This window comes from Solea solea, chromosome 17 (assembly GCF_958295425.1).
Source record: "Solea solea chromosome 17, fSolSol10.1, whole genome shotgun sequence".
NCBI lineage: Eukaryota > Metazoa > Chordata > Actinopteri > Pleuronectiformes > Soleidae > Solea > Solea solea.
This window is the reverse complement of record NC_081150.1, coordinates 22,713,461-22,730,657: the sequence shown is the minus strand read 5'-3', so window position 1 is coordinate 22,730,657 and position 17,197 is coordinate 22,713,461. Positions and strand designations below refer to the sequence as shown.

The following is a 17,197-nucleotide window of genomic DNA, read 5'->3' as shown; positions in this document are numbered from 1 at the left end:
CAGTGCAGGTCTGCAGCTAGACTGTCTTGTATAAATCAGCTGAGCACCAACCTGAGAGTCTCCAGAGAACAGTGAGGACTCTTCGGTCCATCACACAGCAGCTTCACTCCTTGATCCTGCAGGTCGTTGTTACTCAGGTCCACGTGTCTCAGAATAGAGGACAGAGAGCTGAGGACTGAGGACAGAGCTTCACAGCTTCTCTCTGAGAGTTTACAGCCACTCAGTCTGAGGTAGAAAACAGTGATGAACAAAAGGTTAAACATGTTTGTCTTGTGCTCTTTAGAATATGTCTTATTAATATTTATATACTGATCCACGTACAGAGCTTTGTTGGAGGCTTTGACCACCGGCAGCAGCTTCAGAAGAGCCTCCTCTGAAGCAGAGTATTTCTTCAGGTCAAACTCTTCCAGCTCTTTTCCTGATGACAGTAAGATGAAGACCAGAGCTGACCACTGAGCAGGAGACAGTGTCTTTGTGGACAGGCTTCCTGATGTGAGGGACTCTTGGATCTCCTCCACAAGAGAACGATGGTTCAGTTCATTCAGACAATGGAACAGGTTGATGCTTCTCTCTGCTGACAGATTCTCACTGATCTTCTTCTTGATGTACTCAACTGTTTTCTGATTGGTCTTTGAACCACTTCCTATTTGTGTCAGTAGACCTCTTAAGAGCTTCTGATTGGTCTCCAGTGAAAGACCCAGGAGGAAGCGGAGGGACAAGTCCAGGTGTCCATTTGGACTCAGTAAGGCCTCGTCCACAGCACTCTGGTGCAGATGATTCAATTTAGGTTTTTTTCTAAACGGTCTGGTCAACTGGCTCGTTGTTGGTTCTGACAACAGATTTGTTCCAGAGGTGATGAAGGTCAGATGAACATGAAGAGCAGCCAGAAACTCCTGAACACTCAGATGGACAAAGCAGAAGACCTTGTCCTGGTACAGGCCTCTCTCCTCTTTAAAGATCTGAGTGAAGACTCCTGAGTAAACTGAAGCTGCTGTGATATCGATGCCACACTCTGTCAGGTCTGATTCATAGAAGATCAGGTTTCCTTTCTGCAGCTGCTCAAAAGCCAGTTTCCCCAGAGACTCAGTCATCTTCCTGTTCTCTGGACTCCAGTGTGGATCTGTCTCAGCTCCTTCATCATAGTTGACCCTCTTCACTATGGACTGAACCACCAGGAAGTGGATGTACATCTCAGTCAAGGTCTTGGGCAGTTCTCCTCCATCTCTGGTTTTCAGCATGTTCTCCAGAACTGTTGCAGTGATCCAGCAGAAGACTGGGGTGTGGCACATGATGTGGAGGCTTCGTGATGTCTGGATGTGGGAGATGATCCTCCTGGCCTGCTCCTCATGTCTGAACCTCTTCCTGAAGTAGTCCTCCTTCTGTGGGTCCGTGAACCCTCTGACCTCTGTCACCATGTCCACACAGTCAGGAGGGATCTGATTGGCTGCTGCAGGTCGTGTGGTTATCCAGAGGCGAGCAGAGGGAAGCAGTTTCCCCCTGATGAGGTTTGTCAGCAGCACGTCCACTGAGGTGGACGCTGTGACGTCAGTCAGGATCTCAGTGTTGTGGAAGTCCAGAGGAAGTCGACACTCGTCCAGACCATCAAAGATGAAGACCACCTTAAAGTCTTCAAACCTGCAGATTCCTGCTTCTTTGGTTTCAGTGAAGAAGTGATGGATGAGTTCCACCAAACTGAACTTCTTCTCTTTCAGCACATTCAGCTCTCTGAAGGTGAAGGGAAACATGAGCTGTACGTCCTGGTTGCTTTTGTCTTCAGCCCAGTCCAGAGTGAACTTCTGTGTTAACACTGTTTTCCCAATGCCAGCCACGCCCTTTGTCATCACTCTTCTGATTGGTCAGTCTCTTCCAGCTGAGGCTTTAAAGATGTCTTCTTGTCTGATGGATGTTTCTGGTCTGTCTGGTTTCCAGGAAGCTCTTTCAATCTGTCTGACCTCATGTTCTTCATTGACCTCTCCAGTCCCTCCCTCTGTGATGTAAAGCTCTGTGAAGATCTCATTCAGAAGGGTGGGGTTTCCTGCTTTAGCCACGCCCTCAAACAAACACTGGAACTTCTTCTTCAGGTTTGATTTGAGTTCACGCCGACAAGCTGAAGGTCTGATTTCTGACAGAACACAAGAAAATAAATCAGTGAGTGGATCATTGAGAAAATAAGATGTTCTTCCTTTCACATTAAAAGTCCTCTTACTGTCAGCTAGCTTCTCCTGCTTCATCCTCCTTAAGAAGTACCCTGTGATCTTCAGAAAGGCCTCTCTGCTGCTCCTCTGCTCCTCATCCTCCCTCTGACTCTCTGAGACTTCTGTGTGATCTGTATCCAGAACCTTGTGGATCTTCTTCAGCTCGTTCTTCACAAAGCAGATGATGTTCTCCTCCAGCAGCTGGAACAGAACATGTGAAGTTTAACCTCAGATGATCAGTGACAGAGTGAAGTCCTGCAGGTCCACAGAGCAGCATCCAGACTGTCAGGACCAGGAGCCTCATGTATAAAAGAGTGCACAGCTTTCATACAAAAAGACGGCGTACGCACAAAATTTATAAAGTACGTACGCAAAGAAAATCTCAGATTAATAAAACTGTGCGTACGCCAAGTCCTGCGCACCTTTTCTTTATACATCCCATCAAACGTGAAACTGAGCGGAGATGAATGAGGAACACACCACGCCCACCCACAAATGAATATAGAAATGACTCTAAAACGCCTTCGTCCTGAAGAAAAAGGACAACTGTGGCAGCAAAGAAAGAGCGAAATAAAAGAAAAAGAAGGAAAGTGCACGATCAACTCGTCAATTTATGATGTATAAATCTGTAAAAATAGATTATTTTGGTCGTTTCTTTTGGAATTAGTGATAAACACAAAGGAACTAAATGTCAGGGTCACAGCGACTGCTCTCATATTAATATTGATGCTTAAAAAACTGGCTGTGCATTGATAGTTGATCCTGTGCATGTTTTTTTCTGGTGTAACATGTATGTTTAGACATGACTGATCCATGTGAGCTGAATTTACAGATTATTTCTACAATCTATAAGTGTCACACGTCATCATCTACACACATTACGCACAAAATAAGCAGACAGAGTTCACGGAGTTACTCCATGTAACCATTCATTACTGTCACTGATTGTGTTGTGGATGCTGCGCCTTTCTCTTCCGATGAAAGGCGCAGCGGTGGCGGAATAACTTTTTCATGGTTATTTCGTTATCGTGTGGATTAAAATGGGATAAAGAAAATGTTCTACTCAACGTTCAAGTCCCGTTTTCTTACAACAAATAAGTCTCTAACTTTATTTTGCGTTTAAAACATTATAGACTGACGTGTGTTCATGTGTTCATGTCAGCAGCTGTGTTTACATCACTGTGTTACATAAAGAAAATATTCATCTGTGGAAAATTAATTTTAGTAATTTGCTCAAAGTAAATAAGTGAGTCTCCCTCTCACACTCTCTCACTCTCTCTCACACACACACACACACACACACACACACAGGTTTGTAGTGTGTGTGTTCGCTCACAGGATCAGTTTCGTCTTCAGTGTCCTCTCTGATGTTATCCACATATGTTCAAACGTACGTGGTGTATCAGTATTGTTTGTCACAGAAAATTCATGTTTGTCACTGTAGACACATTAATAATATTATTTTCAAACACTGTGATAAGTTTCAGAGCTTAATATTGCAGCGTCTCCACCTGACAAGAGTTTGCGGAGCTCTCGGCAAATTGTCACGGCAGCTCGAGAGTTTGCGCAGCGATGCGCAAACTTCCACGCCAAGTACATTTTTATACATGCCGTCTGTGCGTGAAAGCAAGCGTACGCCGTTTTTTTGTGCGTACGCACGGTTTATACATGAGGCCCCAGGACTCTGCTTCAGTATTAACAGTAGTGTCATGTTTGTACATTTACACACCTTAAATATGGAGTCCAGGTCTGCTCCATGCTGCTGGACAGACTGACCACTGAGAACCTCTGTCCTCTGCTGATCAACTCTGAGGAGAAAAGATTCAGTGTCATTTACTAAACAATCATTTGTTTCTACGAGGTTTTCAATGTGCTGCACCTACGATTCTTCTTCAGCCAAGTTCACATGACATGAGTTTGACAGGTTGAAGACAAAAGTGCCTGAAGGACAGTCTCTAGTGTTTGTTATGTGTGAAGTCTCAAAGACACAATCAGAGAGGCTTGTCCATGAGTCCCTGACCAATCACGGACTCTGACTAGATTTACTGCTGGAAACGTATTCAGAGACGAGGACAGGCTGAAGACGTTTAGTGGAGACAGAAAAACAACATTGGTCCACCAAAGAGAAGAAGAGTGTTTTTCTGGATTCAACATGTTTTGGACTTGACAGGCTCCCCCTGGTGGAGGATCATGTAAGTGTGTGTTACTATGTGTGAAATTCTTACATCAGTTCACCATGTTTTTGTCCATCCTTGAAGTTAATAAGACGATCTATAGACCGGTCACTCTTCATGGACACACAGCTGGGTCCAGGTCCAGGTCCAGCAGAGTCTGGTCCCTGTTGATGGATCGTCCTACAAACACAGGACATGACATGTAAATACAACATCTGCTGTGATTGATCTCATTAATGATCTACAGTATCAGGAGACACAAGGAAAACAGGTTTGTGTCAGAAATGGTTGAGTGTGACCCAGATGGTGTCAAACACTACACTGATTAACACATTTAAGACTTCCACATCTTCAGTCAGATCACTTTACCCAAACCCAAGCACGTGAGCCAGGACTGTTCCACAATTATTACATTACATTACATGTCATTTAGCAGACGCTTTTATCCAAAGCGACTTACAATAAGTGCATTTAAACATTTGGGTACAAATAAGAGCTAGAAGTAAGTAAGAGCTTCAAGTAAATCAAACTATGAAGTGCTAGTCATAAGTGCGATATATATATATATATATATATATATATATATATTTTTTTTTTTTTTTTTTTTGTCGTCGTCGTCGTTATCGTCTTAGTCGAGGTAGAGTCGGAAGAAATGTGTTTTTAGTCGGCGGCGGAAGATGTGGAGGCTTTCCGCTGTCCGGATGTCGATGGGGAGCTCGTTCCACCATTTGGGAGCGAGGACAGTGAACAGTCTCGAGTTCTGTAAATGCCTCTGCGATCCTCTCAGTGAGGGGGCAGCGAGCCGGTTTGCCGATGCAGAGCGAAGTGGGCGGGCTGGGGTGTAGGTTTTGATCATGTCCTGGATGTAGGCTGGACCGGATCCGTTTGTAGCATGGAACACAAGCACTAGAGTCTTGAAGCGGATGCGAGCAGCTACAGGAAGCCAGTGAAGGGAGCGGAGGAGAGGTGTAGTGTGGGAGAATTTTGGTAAGTTGAAGACCAGTCGAGCTGCTGCATTCTGGATGAGTTGCAGGGGTCGTATGGCACACGCAGGGAGACCAGCCAGGAGGGAGTTGCAGTAATCCAAGCGTGAGATGACAAGAGCCTGGACCAGAACCTGTGCCGCCTTCTGGGTTAGAAGAGGCCGTATCCTTCTGATGTTGTACAACATGTATCTGCAAGATCGAGCTGTTGCAGCAATGTTGGCAGTGAGGGAGAGATGGTCATCAAGTGTCACACCCAGGTTCCTTGCGGTATGAGACGGAGTTACCACAGAGTTGTCGAGGGTGATGGTTAGGTCTGTGGTGGGAGAGCCCTTTCCTGGGAGAAAAAGAAACTCAGTCTTGTTGAGATTGAGTTTCAGGTGATGGTCAGACATCCACTGAGAGATGTCGGTCAGACAAGCGGAGATCCGTTCTGCTACATTTGTGTCGGAGCTGGGAAAAGAGAGGATGAGTTGGGTGTCGTCGGCGTAGCTGTGATAGGAAAAACCATGAGAGAGAATAACAGAACCAAGAGAGTTGGTGTATAGAGAGAAGAGGAGAGGGCCCAAGACAGAACCCTGAGGGACCCCAGTAGCTAGAGGACAGGGTTCCGACACAGATCCTCTCCAGGTTACTCTGTATGTTCGGTTTTGAAGATAGGACGAGAGTAGGGTAAGTGCAGATCCTGAGACACCTAGTTCTTGAAGGGAGGAAATAAGGATCTGGTGGTTAACTGTGTCAAACGCTGCAGAAAGGTCCAAGAGGATGAGCACAGAGGAGAGAGAAGCAGCCCTGGCAGTGTGGAGTTGCTCAGTGACAGCAAGGAGTGCAGTTTCGGTCGAGTGACCTGCTTTAAAACCAGACTGAAGAGGATCAAGAAGGTTGTTCCGGTGAAGGTAGGAGGAGAGTTGATTAAAGATAGCACGCTCCAGAGTTTTGGAGAGAAAAGGAAGAAGAGAGACAGGTCTGTAGTTATTTACTTCAGACGGGTCAAGGGTGGGTTTTTTAAGGAGGGGGGTCACTCTGGCCTCTTTAAGAGAGTCCGGAAAGCAACCAGATGATAGAGATGTGTTAATGAGGTGGGTGAGGAAAGGCAGAAGATCAGAAGCAATTGACTGAAGAAGGTGAGAGGGGATAGGGTCAAGGGGGCAGGAGGTGGGGCGGGCAGAGGTTATTAGGGAAAGAACTTGATCCTGAGATAGAGGGGTGAAAGAGGATAGAGAAGGAGCTGAATTTGTGGTTGGTAGAGAGGTGAGATCAGGAGGTGGGGTTGAGAAAGAAGAGCGAATGTCATCTACTTTCTTTGTGAAGTAGTTGACAAAGTGAATTGGTAGAAGGGAGGAGGGAGGAGGGGGGGTGGGGGGATCAAGGAGGTTAGAGAAGATCGAGAAAAGTTTTTTGGGGTTAGAGAAAGAGGATTGAATTTTAGTCTGATAGAAAGATTGTTTGGCTGCAGAGATAGAGGCAGTGAGGGTGGAGAGAAGAGAGTGATAGGAAAGCAGGTCGTCAGGGAGTTTTGATTTCCTCCATTTCCTTTCTGCTGCCCGTATCGTGGCTCTCTCAGTACGCACTGAGTCCGACAACCACGGGGCTGGGGAGGACTTACGAACCCGCCGTGAAGTAAGAGGACAGAGAGAGTCAAGAGAGGAGGACAGAGTACAGAGGAATGTGTCTGTGGCAGAGTTGGGATGCATGAGGGAGAAGGAGTCAGCTGAAGGAAGTGCTGATAGAACAGTACAGTACAGTAATTATTCAACATTTCTTATTTTTTCATGGGTCCAGATCTGAGATTAAATGGGGACAGGTCTGTTTGGGACTTGGGTCCAGAATGTCTTGGGTCTGCATGGGTCTGGGTCTGAATTCTCAAATATTAGGTGTCTCTGGTGCTACATGGTGGATCATTTGAGTTGTTGACCTGTGAAGACCTCCACCCTCCATCATCTGACCTCTGTTCTTGTTTGAAGTTCACAGGTACATCCATGGACCAGTCACTCATCATGGACACACAGCTGGGTCCAGGTCCAGCAGAGTCTGGTCTCTGTTGATGGATCCTCCTACAAACACATGATGTGTAAATAAAACACTGAGCTGTGACATGGAGTCACATGATCCATGAGATCCTCATCTCACCTCTGACCCTCATGTTCCTCACACAGAGTGGTTTTAGAGGGCGGAGCTTCCTCTTCACTGTCCTTGAGCTGATTCATAGCAGAGCGCCACCTGCTGGGAGAATAAAACTCGCTCATTACAAGTTCTGCTAACATGGGTGGACCACAATGACCTAATGTGGGCCGGTCAGCAAGAAGACTTTTTTTAACCACAGAATTGGCCGACATGACCCTCATTGGCTGACTGAACAATCGGCACAGCCCATTGGTTTATGCTAATAATGGACTGTCAGTCACTCAGTTACTGGTTCATTTCAAAGAGCCGTTAAAAAGATTTGACTCGTTCGTGAACGTCACAGCTCGACTCACAACTCACTCAAGACGCTGTTTGCATCACACTTGTGAGTCCACTGGTTTAACAGAAGAGCCCGCCCTCTGGTGGTCAGGTAAGAAGCTGCCCAATATGTAGATACATATGTATGTTAAACATCTGGACTTTGAAGAGATGTCGTTAATTGTGACGATTGAGAATAAACGTTTAATTTAACTTTAGTTTCTTAAATCTTATCAAAATATGACCTCGTCCTCTGGATCCTTTTTTTTCACCTACAATGGCTGTAATCTGTTTTCACTGGAAACATAAAATTATCAGTCACTATCTGATCTTTCAGTCCAGCAGAACTTCTCTTTCACCAAAAGCACAAATGTCCTCTAAACCAGTGATTTACAAACATTTTAGTCACTGAACAAGAGTCAGTGACGTGAGATTCATGAGCTTCACAGTAAAAACATCACGTCCACTCAAAGTCACATGTGTGATGAGATGAGTTTAGTTCCGTTACCTTGTGAAAGCAGGTAATGATCGTCATGAAGCTGCTGAACGTCTGTGAAGTGATTCTGCTGCTGAACAGGAAACAAACCACGGACCAAAGTTTTCTCAAGTGTTATCTGAAGGAAATGTGATGAATGTGATCAAATAACTGCTCTGATCTCAACTTTACTCTAATCGACTCGACTCAGTTTAATATCAAAAATCCGCCGAAAAAGGGACACACACGATACATCCCTCTCATCTCTCTGTCCCTCCGCTGTGCTTGTATTCACAGGCTGCGCAGCACAGACACACACACACACACGCACGCACGCACGCACGCACACACCCCTCAGCCCTCAGTAAACATCCAATCACTGTTGCAGTATGCAAATGAGCCAAGACGTAGCCTGACAGTTTGTGTCAGGTTTCAGCACGGCCACGGAGTGGGTTAGACTTTGAAGGAGCAGCGCCAAGACAAGTGACCTGTGTCTGACGGACCCCTACGTAAAGCCCCGCCCCAGGCTGTAGTTTTGTACTGTTTTTTTTTTAATAATCACAGCAGAGAGAAATTAGTTTTTTGAGCTGTTTAGTTGCCAAAAAACAGTAGTTCTGCTGTATATCTGTTGTGTTTTATAAATTAGTAAATATTGACTATAGTGTGTGAAGTCCTATTTTAGGTTAAAATTTGAGTATTAGGCCATCCAGTTAAGATAAATGTTATGTTGTTGGTTGATAAAATGTGGATGAGGGATGTTTTATTTTATTTTATTCATTTATTTTATTTTTATTTTTCAGTTTCCCCCCCTGAGGGATTGCCACCTTATTGTGGTCAGGGGGTTGCGTGCCTCAGTGACCTTAAGAGCTATACCAGCAGGAGCTTAGTCTTCAGGTGGGACACCCACGTTGGACAGGTCTGAAGGTAGAGGCCTGACAAAGTGCAATCCACTTCTTTAGGTTGGGGTTGGACACATAGACCCTTTTCAATGAAGAAAGCATCGTTACTATAAGCACAGAAAAAAAAGTGCTGGAGCATGATGTGTACACATGATGCCCCCTTCACATTTCTGACTGCCCCCTCATATATGCCTGCCTAGAACCGGCCCTGATTGTCTCCTTAATGAACCTGTTTCGTTCTACTCCATGTTATGTGGAGAACATTTGTGTTTGTGGTTAAAGGAGGTTTTTGCTCCATCACAGATTATTGCTCCATTTTAAGACACAATAAAAATCAACGGTCAACTACTGTCTCTGCTGTTTGGCTGTTAGATGAGATGTATTCTTGACATCTGTGACGGAGCGACTGTAACTAATGAGCACACACACTCGCTATAGTAGAGCGCAAAGACGCACACACACTCCAATACACAAACACACACACACACACACACACACACAGACGCATACACATACACAACTGCTTTGCCAGTTTCCAGCAACATGTGTAGACCGTCAAGGGTGCACACACTTGCTGCTGCTACAGAATCATCCTGTTAACATTTAACTTGGTTCAAACTTACTTAGCCCTCATCCTCAGTTTGTGTCGCAGCATTCCAACATTCTTCTTCTTCTTCTTCTTTTTGTTTTACGGCGATTGGCAAACAACGATTTGGTGCATTACCGCCACCATCTGGTATGCAGTGTGGATCGAAATGTTAAAAAAAGATATAATACTAATAATTATATCTATATCTATATCTATACATATATATGTATATATATATATATACAGATATATACACACTACAAACACAAAAAACCAACAACCTATATACATATGCATACACCTATTCATACACACACTCACACATCCTATATCCTCCCAATCAACCTTGTAGTTTTAAGAAACTGCAGTAATATTTTGTAGCACTCACTCTGGTTCTTGCTCAATACCTCCACCAACTCGCATTCCTCATCAATGTCTCTCAGCTTTCTAATCATCACTTCTCTCTCCCTTTGATATTTCTGACATTGTGTAATAACATGATGAATGGACAGTGATCACATCTGTCTGTATTGTGTTTATTGATAAGAAATAATGTGTTGTTTAATCCCGTATGGCCAAATCTGATCCTCCATATTATATTTTCCTCTTTCCTGCTTCTTTCTGTGCGCCTAGCCACTCCCACTTTTCTTTGGATACTGTAAAACCATCTTCCTTTCCTCTCCTCCTCCCATTGTTTTTGCCATCTCTCCTTTAGTTGTTGTTTAATGATGCTGTTTATTTCTGTTTTGCTTAATTTTTTTGCTAGATCTATATTATTATGTGCTGTTGCTGCTTTTGCCACCGTGTCTGCTATTTGGTTCCCTTTAACCCCTGTAATGTGTGCTGGTATCCATAAAGTCCCATCATCTGAATTCTATATAATGTTTGTTGTATTTCTATAATGAGGTCTTGTCTGCTTTCAGAATGGCTGGATTGTAAACTTATGAGTGATGAACTTGAGTCTGAACAGATGATTGTTTTCAGTGGTTGTATTTCTGCTAATAGGATAGCAGTGAGTTCTCCTGTGTGCACGGATACATTATCACTTCATCGTTTCTGTTGGTTAATGTTTGAAATTCTGCTATGAAGATTCCTATTCCTGTTTTTTGATGCATGTGTGTATACTTGTATGATGTATCCATGATAACTGTCTATATAATCTTGTATTACCTCTGGGTTCTGGCTCTGCATATCTTTGTTTTCCTTCTCTAACCATGTGAGATCTATGGTGGCATCTGGAAGAATCCATGGTGCTATTGTCGACAGTGGTACTGTTGGGCTAACGCTGTATTGGTCTACTGTAAGCTCTGATGCCGTCTGATTGATTGTCCATCCAAAGCTTTTTTTGTTTCCTTTCTCCTTTTCCCAACATGGTTTTAAGGATGATTCTGATTATGACCCTGTAGTCTGGTCCAGTAGTTCAATGAGTTCTGTATCCTTCTTAATTCTAGTGGCATTTCCCCCATTTCTACTTGGAGTGCTGATGTCGGGGTTGTTTTAAAAGCTCCAGTGCATAACCTCAGTGCCTGATACTGTAGTCTATCCAGTTTTTTGCTGCAGATCCATACACCACACAGCCATAATCTAGCACTGATCTTAGTAACCCATTATATATAGCCCTTAAAGCATTCCTATCTGCTCCTCATTCCCTACCAACTAAACATCTCATTATATTCAATATTTTCTTACATTTGTCCATTCATTTTTAAATATGTAACTTTCTCATCAAACCATATCCCTAATAGTTTAAAGAATTTCACTCTCTCCAACTCCTGATTGTATAGTTTCAGTTTTACTCTATCTTCTATTCTTTTCTTTGTAAATATCATCGTCTTTGTTTTATTCACTGAGAATTTGAATCCCCATTTATATGCCCATTCTTCTATTTTCGTAATATCCCCTCTTCCCTCTTCCAAATTGCCCCATCATCTGCAAATAAAGAACATCCAGAATCCTTTTCTATTTCATTCTAAATGTCATTTATCATGATGGAGAACAATAGCGGACTTATTATGCTTCCCTGAGGTGTTCCGTTCTCTACCACATACTTCCTTGAAAGTGTTTCCCCTACTCTAACCTGTATTGTTCTTCCTCTCAAAAAATCCTTAATCCACTGATACATTCTTCCCTTGACAGTTGAATTAAAAGTCCCTCTCCCCACATCATATCATATCATAAAAACAGCCACTACACTCTCTTTGTTTATGTGTGCTTTTCTAATGTCATGTTCTAAGCAGATGACTGGGTCCATAGTACATCTTCCTTTCCTAAAGCTGCTCTGGTATTTAGTTATGTTACATGTTACATGTCATTTAGCAGACGCTTTTATCTAAAGCGACTTACAATAAGTGCATTTAAACATTTGGGTACAAATAAGAGCTAGAAGTAAGTAAGAGCTTCAAGTAAACCAAACTATGAAGTGCTAGTCATAAGTGCGATTTATACTTTTTTATTTTATTTTTTTTTTTGGTCGTCGTCATCGTCTTAGTCGAGGTAGAGTCGGAAGCAATGTGTTTTTAGTCGGCGGCGGAAGATGTGGAGGCTTTCCGCTGTCCGGATGTCGATGGGGAGCTCGTTCCACCATTTGGGAGCGAGGACAGTGAACAGTCTCGAGTTCTGCGAATGCCTCTGCGATCCTCTCAGTGAGGGGGCAGCGAGCCGGTTTGCCGATGCAGAGCGAAGTGGGCGGGCTGGGGTGTAGGTTTTGATCATGTCCTGGATGTAGGGTGGACCGGATCCGTTTTTAGCATGGAACGCAAGCACTAGAGTCTTGAAGCGGATGCGAGCAGCTACAGGAAGCCAGTGAAGGGAGCGGAGGAGAGGTGTAGTGTGGGAGAATTTTGGTAAGTTGAAGACCAATCGAGCTGCTGCATTCTGGATGAGTTGCAGAGGTCGTATGGCACACGCAGGGAGACCAGCCAGGAGGGAGTTGCAGTAATCCAAGCGAGAGATGACAAGAGCCTGGACCAGAACCTGTGCCGCCTTCTGGGTTAGAAGAGGCCGTATCCTTCTGATGTTGTGCAACATGTATCTGCAAGATCGAGCTGTTGCAGCAATGTTGGCAGTGAGGGAGAGATGGTCATCAAGTGTCACACCCAGGTTCCTTGCGGTATGAGAAGGAGTTACCACAGAGTTGTCGAGGGTGATGGTTAGGTCTGTGGTGGGATAGCCCTTTCCTGGGAGAAAAAGAAACTCAGTTTTGTTGAGATTGAGTTTCAGGTGATGGTCAGACATCCACTGAGAGATGTCGGTCAGACAAGCGGAGATCCGTTCCGCTACATTTGTGTCAGAGCGTGAGGTCGGAGGTGGAGCAGTTTCTGGTGAAGATGAGGTCAAGGTGGTTGCCAGCTTTGTGAGTTGGTGGAGAAGGAGCAAGTGAGAGAGAAAGAGACGAAAGTAGAAAAAAGTAGATCGGATGACTTCTCTGACTGGATGTTGAAGTCACCAAGAAGAACAAGTGGTGGGCCATTTTCTGGGATGTTTGAGAGGAGGACATCTAGTTCCTTCAAGAAGTGTCCCAATGGGCCTGGTGGACGGTAGATGACAACAATGATTAGTTTGACTGGGTGAGTTACAGTTACAGCATGAAATTCAAACAACTGTGAAGAGAAGTGTGGCAGTGGGTAAAGAGTGAAAGTCCAGTTGGGGTTGATGAGCAGACCTGTCCCGCCACCTCTTCCAGTGAATCTGGGTGTGTGGGAGAAGGAGTGGGCGGAGGAGAGAGCTGCAGGGGTGGCTGTGTTGGAGGGTGTTATCCAAGTCTCAGTGAGAGCAAGGAAGTCCAGGCATTGCTCAGTAGCAAAGCCGGAGATGAACTCAGTCTTGCGGGTAGCTGACTGGCAGTTCCACAGGCCCCCTGCGACAAGGTGTTGGATGTGTGTGGAGCGGGTGGGATAGATAAGTGAGGAGAGGTTACGGTGATGCTGTGAGTGATTGTGAGGTTTGTAGTATCTATGAGAAGAGACATGAACAGGAATGGAAAAAAGGCACATATGTGAAAGGTAGAAAAATCTTGCAGACAGGTACTTAGCCTCGTTAGCCTCCTTGTTAGACTCCGGTTTAGACTCCTTTGTCTTTGTCCTTCTGAGTCTAAACTCAGGAAGTCTAAACTTCTGCCAAGAGTCTGCCGCTGAAGCTGCCGCTTCAAAGTGAGTGCTGCTTTTTAAAAGACACCTGATTAGGTGCTGATTGGTTGCAGCTGTGTTGGCCACTCCCTGTAGCCAATGAAACTTCAGTGAAGCTGATTAGGGGCTGATTGGTTACAGCTGTGTTGGCCACTCCCCTGTAGCCAGTGAAACTTCTCACCTGGTGATGGTGATGGCTCAATAGAAACTATGTCAAAACAGCAACAATAACAACTTTCTCTTTGACCTAGCAGACAAAATATCTTTAAAAACGTTCACCTTAACTAAACAGACAAGTCAAAAGTCACAAAAGTCAAGCAACCCAGCTAGATACAATAGCAGTAATGAAATAGCAACCAAATAAGAAAGACCTACATAAGTGATACTTAGCTTAATTCCAGTAGTCCTATGAGATACCCAGATAGTCCAAATGCACACTGTGTTATATAACCTTTACTTTCTATATAATAAGTTAATCTTTCATTTATCATTTTTTCAATTATTTTACAGATGTTGGATGTTAGGGCGATTGGCCTATAGTTGTCAGGGTTAGTTTTATTCTTTCCTGGTTTAGGTGTCGGTATTATAACAGCTTCCTTCCAGCTATGTGGACATTTCCCACTCTCCCAGACTTTATTATATAGTTCTAATCATTTCCTTTTTGATGGCTCACTAAGATTATTAATCATGATATAACACATTTGATCTTTACCTGGTGCTGACTGGAGATCTGTTTAATTCTGTCATTGTAAAAGCCTTGTTTAATAAATCATTTATAATCTTTAATCTTTATTTTCTGCTATTGTATTTTGTCTCCCTCTTTTCCCTTCTTCACAAATATTGTCTGAGCTGTGTACTTTAACAAAGGTCTTTGCTCGCATTTCTGCTTTCTCTTCATTCGTAGTTGCTGTTATTTCCCCTTCAGTTAAAACTGGATATCCATATTCTGCTTTAATCCCATTCATTCTTTTTATCATTGTCCACATTTGATCGATTCTTGTTTCCAATTGAGTTACAAAATAATCTCCAATGTTCTTTCTTTGCATGTTTTATGGTTCTTCTCACAGTTGCTTGTATCCTTTTATAATCAATAAGATTTTAAAAGTTATGTTTTTTTTTCCAACTTTTTAAAAGTCTTATTTTTCTCTTTAATAACTTTATCACATTCCTCTGACCACCAAGGTACAATTCTCATTTTATTCTTTCCTTCCTTCTTTGTAATTGTATGATTTGCTGCCTCTACACTAGTTTTACACACAGACTCATTAACTCATCCACACTTCTGCTAACATGTATTGCTTGCATTTCTTTATTAGTAATATATTTAAATTTTTGCCAGTCTGCTTTTTTAAAAGACCATCTCTGACTCCTGTCCATATCTCCTTTCTCAAAGTCAATCCCTATTTTCCTCTCTATGGGGTAATGATCGCTTCCTATTGTTGTTTCCAGTGGCGGGCGGTGCATTTCACGCTTAGGCCTTCAGTGATGTCCTACTTAGTCAATAAATACCTTTCATTATGCCATCATTTATAACACTTGGACTGGAGAGAGTAGTTAGAAACACACTTAAGCACTACTGGGCATTGCATCACCTCAATTGTGTACAAAATGGGCTATTTTCCGGCGCATTTTAAAATCAACAAACCCGCATCAGCAATTAAAACATATCTGGTATGCTAGTGCCAAAACTTAAAAATAAAAGGGTCTTTAAAATTATCTTTCCAAAAAGTTTTATCAAATGAGTCCACAAAGAATATACAAGCTTTAACAAGATTGTACAATAAATTGCAAAATCGCAGTTTAATATCAGAAAAACACGAACGAGACGGCAGTACAACCGCACAGCTGCGCCAGATGATTCACATACATTGCAGAAGGGCAAGATTTTTTTGTTCCATTTTCAGTATATTTGTCATTTTAGTTCGTTATTATGGATTTGATATGAACGAAATAAATTATAAAAACACATTAAACGTGAAAAAAACACATTAAACGTGAAACATTTTTTTCCACCAAAACGGCTCTGTCCCCCAAAACACTTATTTAAACACAAAATCCATTCTCCTTTCTTTCTTCAAAAAGACGTCAATGACTTGGTTGTACAGTTTGTCTGTGTGTTTCAGTTTCAACAATAAATCCTTTTCTATTGACATGAAGGCCAATGCTGAAAGCCGCGTCTGTCCAGTTGTGTTTCTTGCGTATGTTTTAATTCGCTTTAAGGATGAGAATGACCGCTCAACAGAAGCTGTGGACACAGGGATTGTCACAGCCAAACAAGCCAGTGCATAAAGCTGTCCCATACTCTCACTCAGTTCTTTGATCCTAAGAAAATCAAGGAGATCCACTGGACTTTTTCCCTCAAAATCAGTCATGGCATACATTACAGTGAGTTCTGTTTTTAGTCGGGGCAGGTCGAACAGTGCGCCGTGACTTTGTGTTAAGCTGGAAAAGGCTGTTTGTGGAAAGTTTCTCCGGTATGTCTGGAAGTGCTGGGGGTCGAGAAGGGAGAGAAACAATCATTTTTCGTGGTCTTGAAATCGATTCCGTATCTGGCAAAGAATGTTATCCAGAATGTTGCTGTAGAGTTGTTGGTAGTGTGCGTGGAGGTCGCCTTGCGCTGCGCCCTGGCCTCTGCGCGCGCTTGGACCACCTGAGATGCTCACCGTTTCTTCATAAATCTGACTGAATCTGCCCCTTGCGCACTCAACTGTGTCACAAAACTCCTTCACCCTTGCCATGCAGAATTGTACATCTAGTGTTTTAGACTGTAGTATTCCAAAGAGCACATCAGCATGCTCAAAAAGCCCATTAACAAAACTCAAAATCATCCAGGCGCTTATCAAATCCATCTGCACAAAGCACAGTGTCCTCATTATACTCATCATGATGTTCCAGTATGTGATCAAACAATTCCTTTAGCGCAATCCTCTTCTCGTGGACTACATTCACCAATCTTGATGTGGATTGCCACCGTGTCGGTGCAACATGAGGAAGACGCCGCTTGCACATATCATCCAGTAGCTGAGTACGCTTTGGAGATCTTGAGAAGAACGCAGCGAGGCCATTCAGGTTGGCAAAAAAAACCTTGCATTCTTTAAGCTTTGAGGCTCCTTGAGTCAGTACTAAATTAAGACGATGTGCATAGCAGTGAATAAATAAGGCCATAGGTGCTCTGTCTTTAACCTTCACTTGCAGCCCATTTAGTCCAGATGCCATTACCGCTGCACCATCGTAACACTGTGCCACAACTTTATCCAGACAACACCCATATTCCTTGAGAAAACGTAAAATAAGAGCAGCAATGTCATCAGCTCGC

The 17,197-nt window shown here is 43.3% G+C and overlaps 1 protein-coding gene and 1 pseudogene across 1 annotated transcript; both read right to left on the bottom strand.

Annotated features, from left to right (window-relative positions):
* Nucleotides 1–1,856: 1,856 nt before the first annotated feature.
* LOC131443425 (uncharacterized) lies at nucleotides 1,857–7,567 on the bottom strand. Its single transcript, XM_058613048.1, has 6 exons — nucleotides 7,483–7,567; nucleotides 7,299–7,406; nucleotides 4,421–4,549; nucleotides 3,925–4,003; nucleotides 2,207–2,396; nucleotides 1,857–2,122 (listed from the first exon to the last, which is right to left on the bottom strand). The coding sequence occupies exons 1-6, from the start codon at nucleotides 7,557–7,559 to the stop codon at nucleotides 1,857–1,859; spliced, it is 849 nt and encodes a 282-aa protein (XP_058469031.1). The 5' UTR covers nucleotides 7,560–7,567.
* Nucleotides 7,568–9,136: 1,569 nt separating this feature from the next.
* LOC131443307 (uncharacterized) lies at nucleotides 9,137–13,668 on the bottom strand (annotated as a pseudogene).
* Between the last annotated feature and the right edge of the window lie 3,529 nt (nucleotides 13,669–17,197).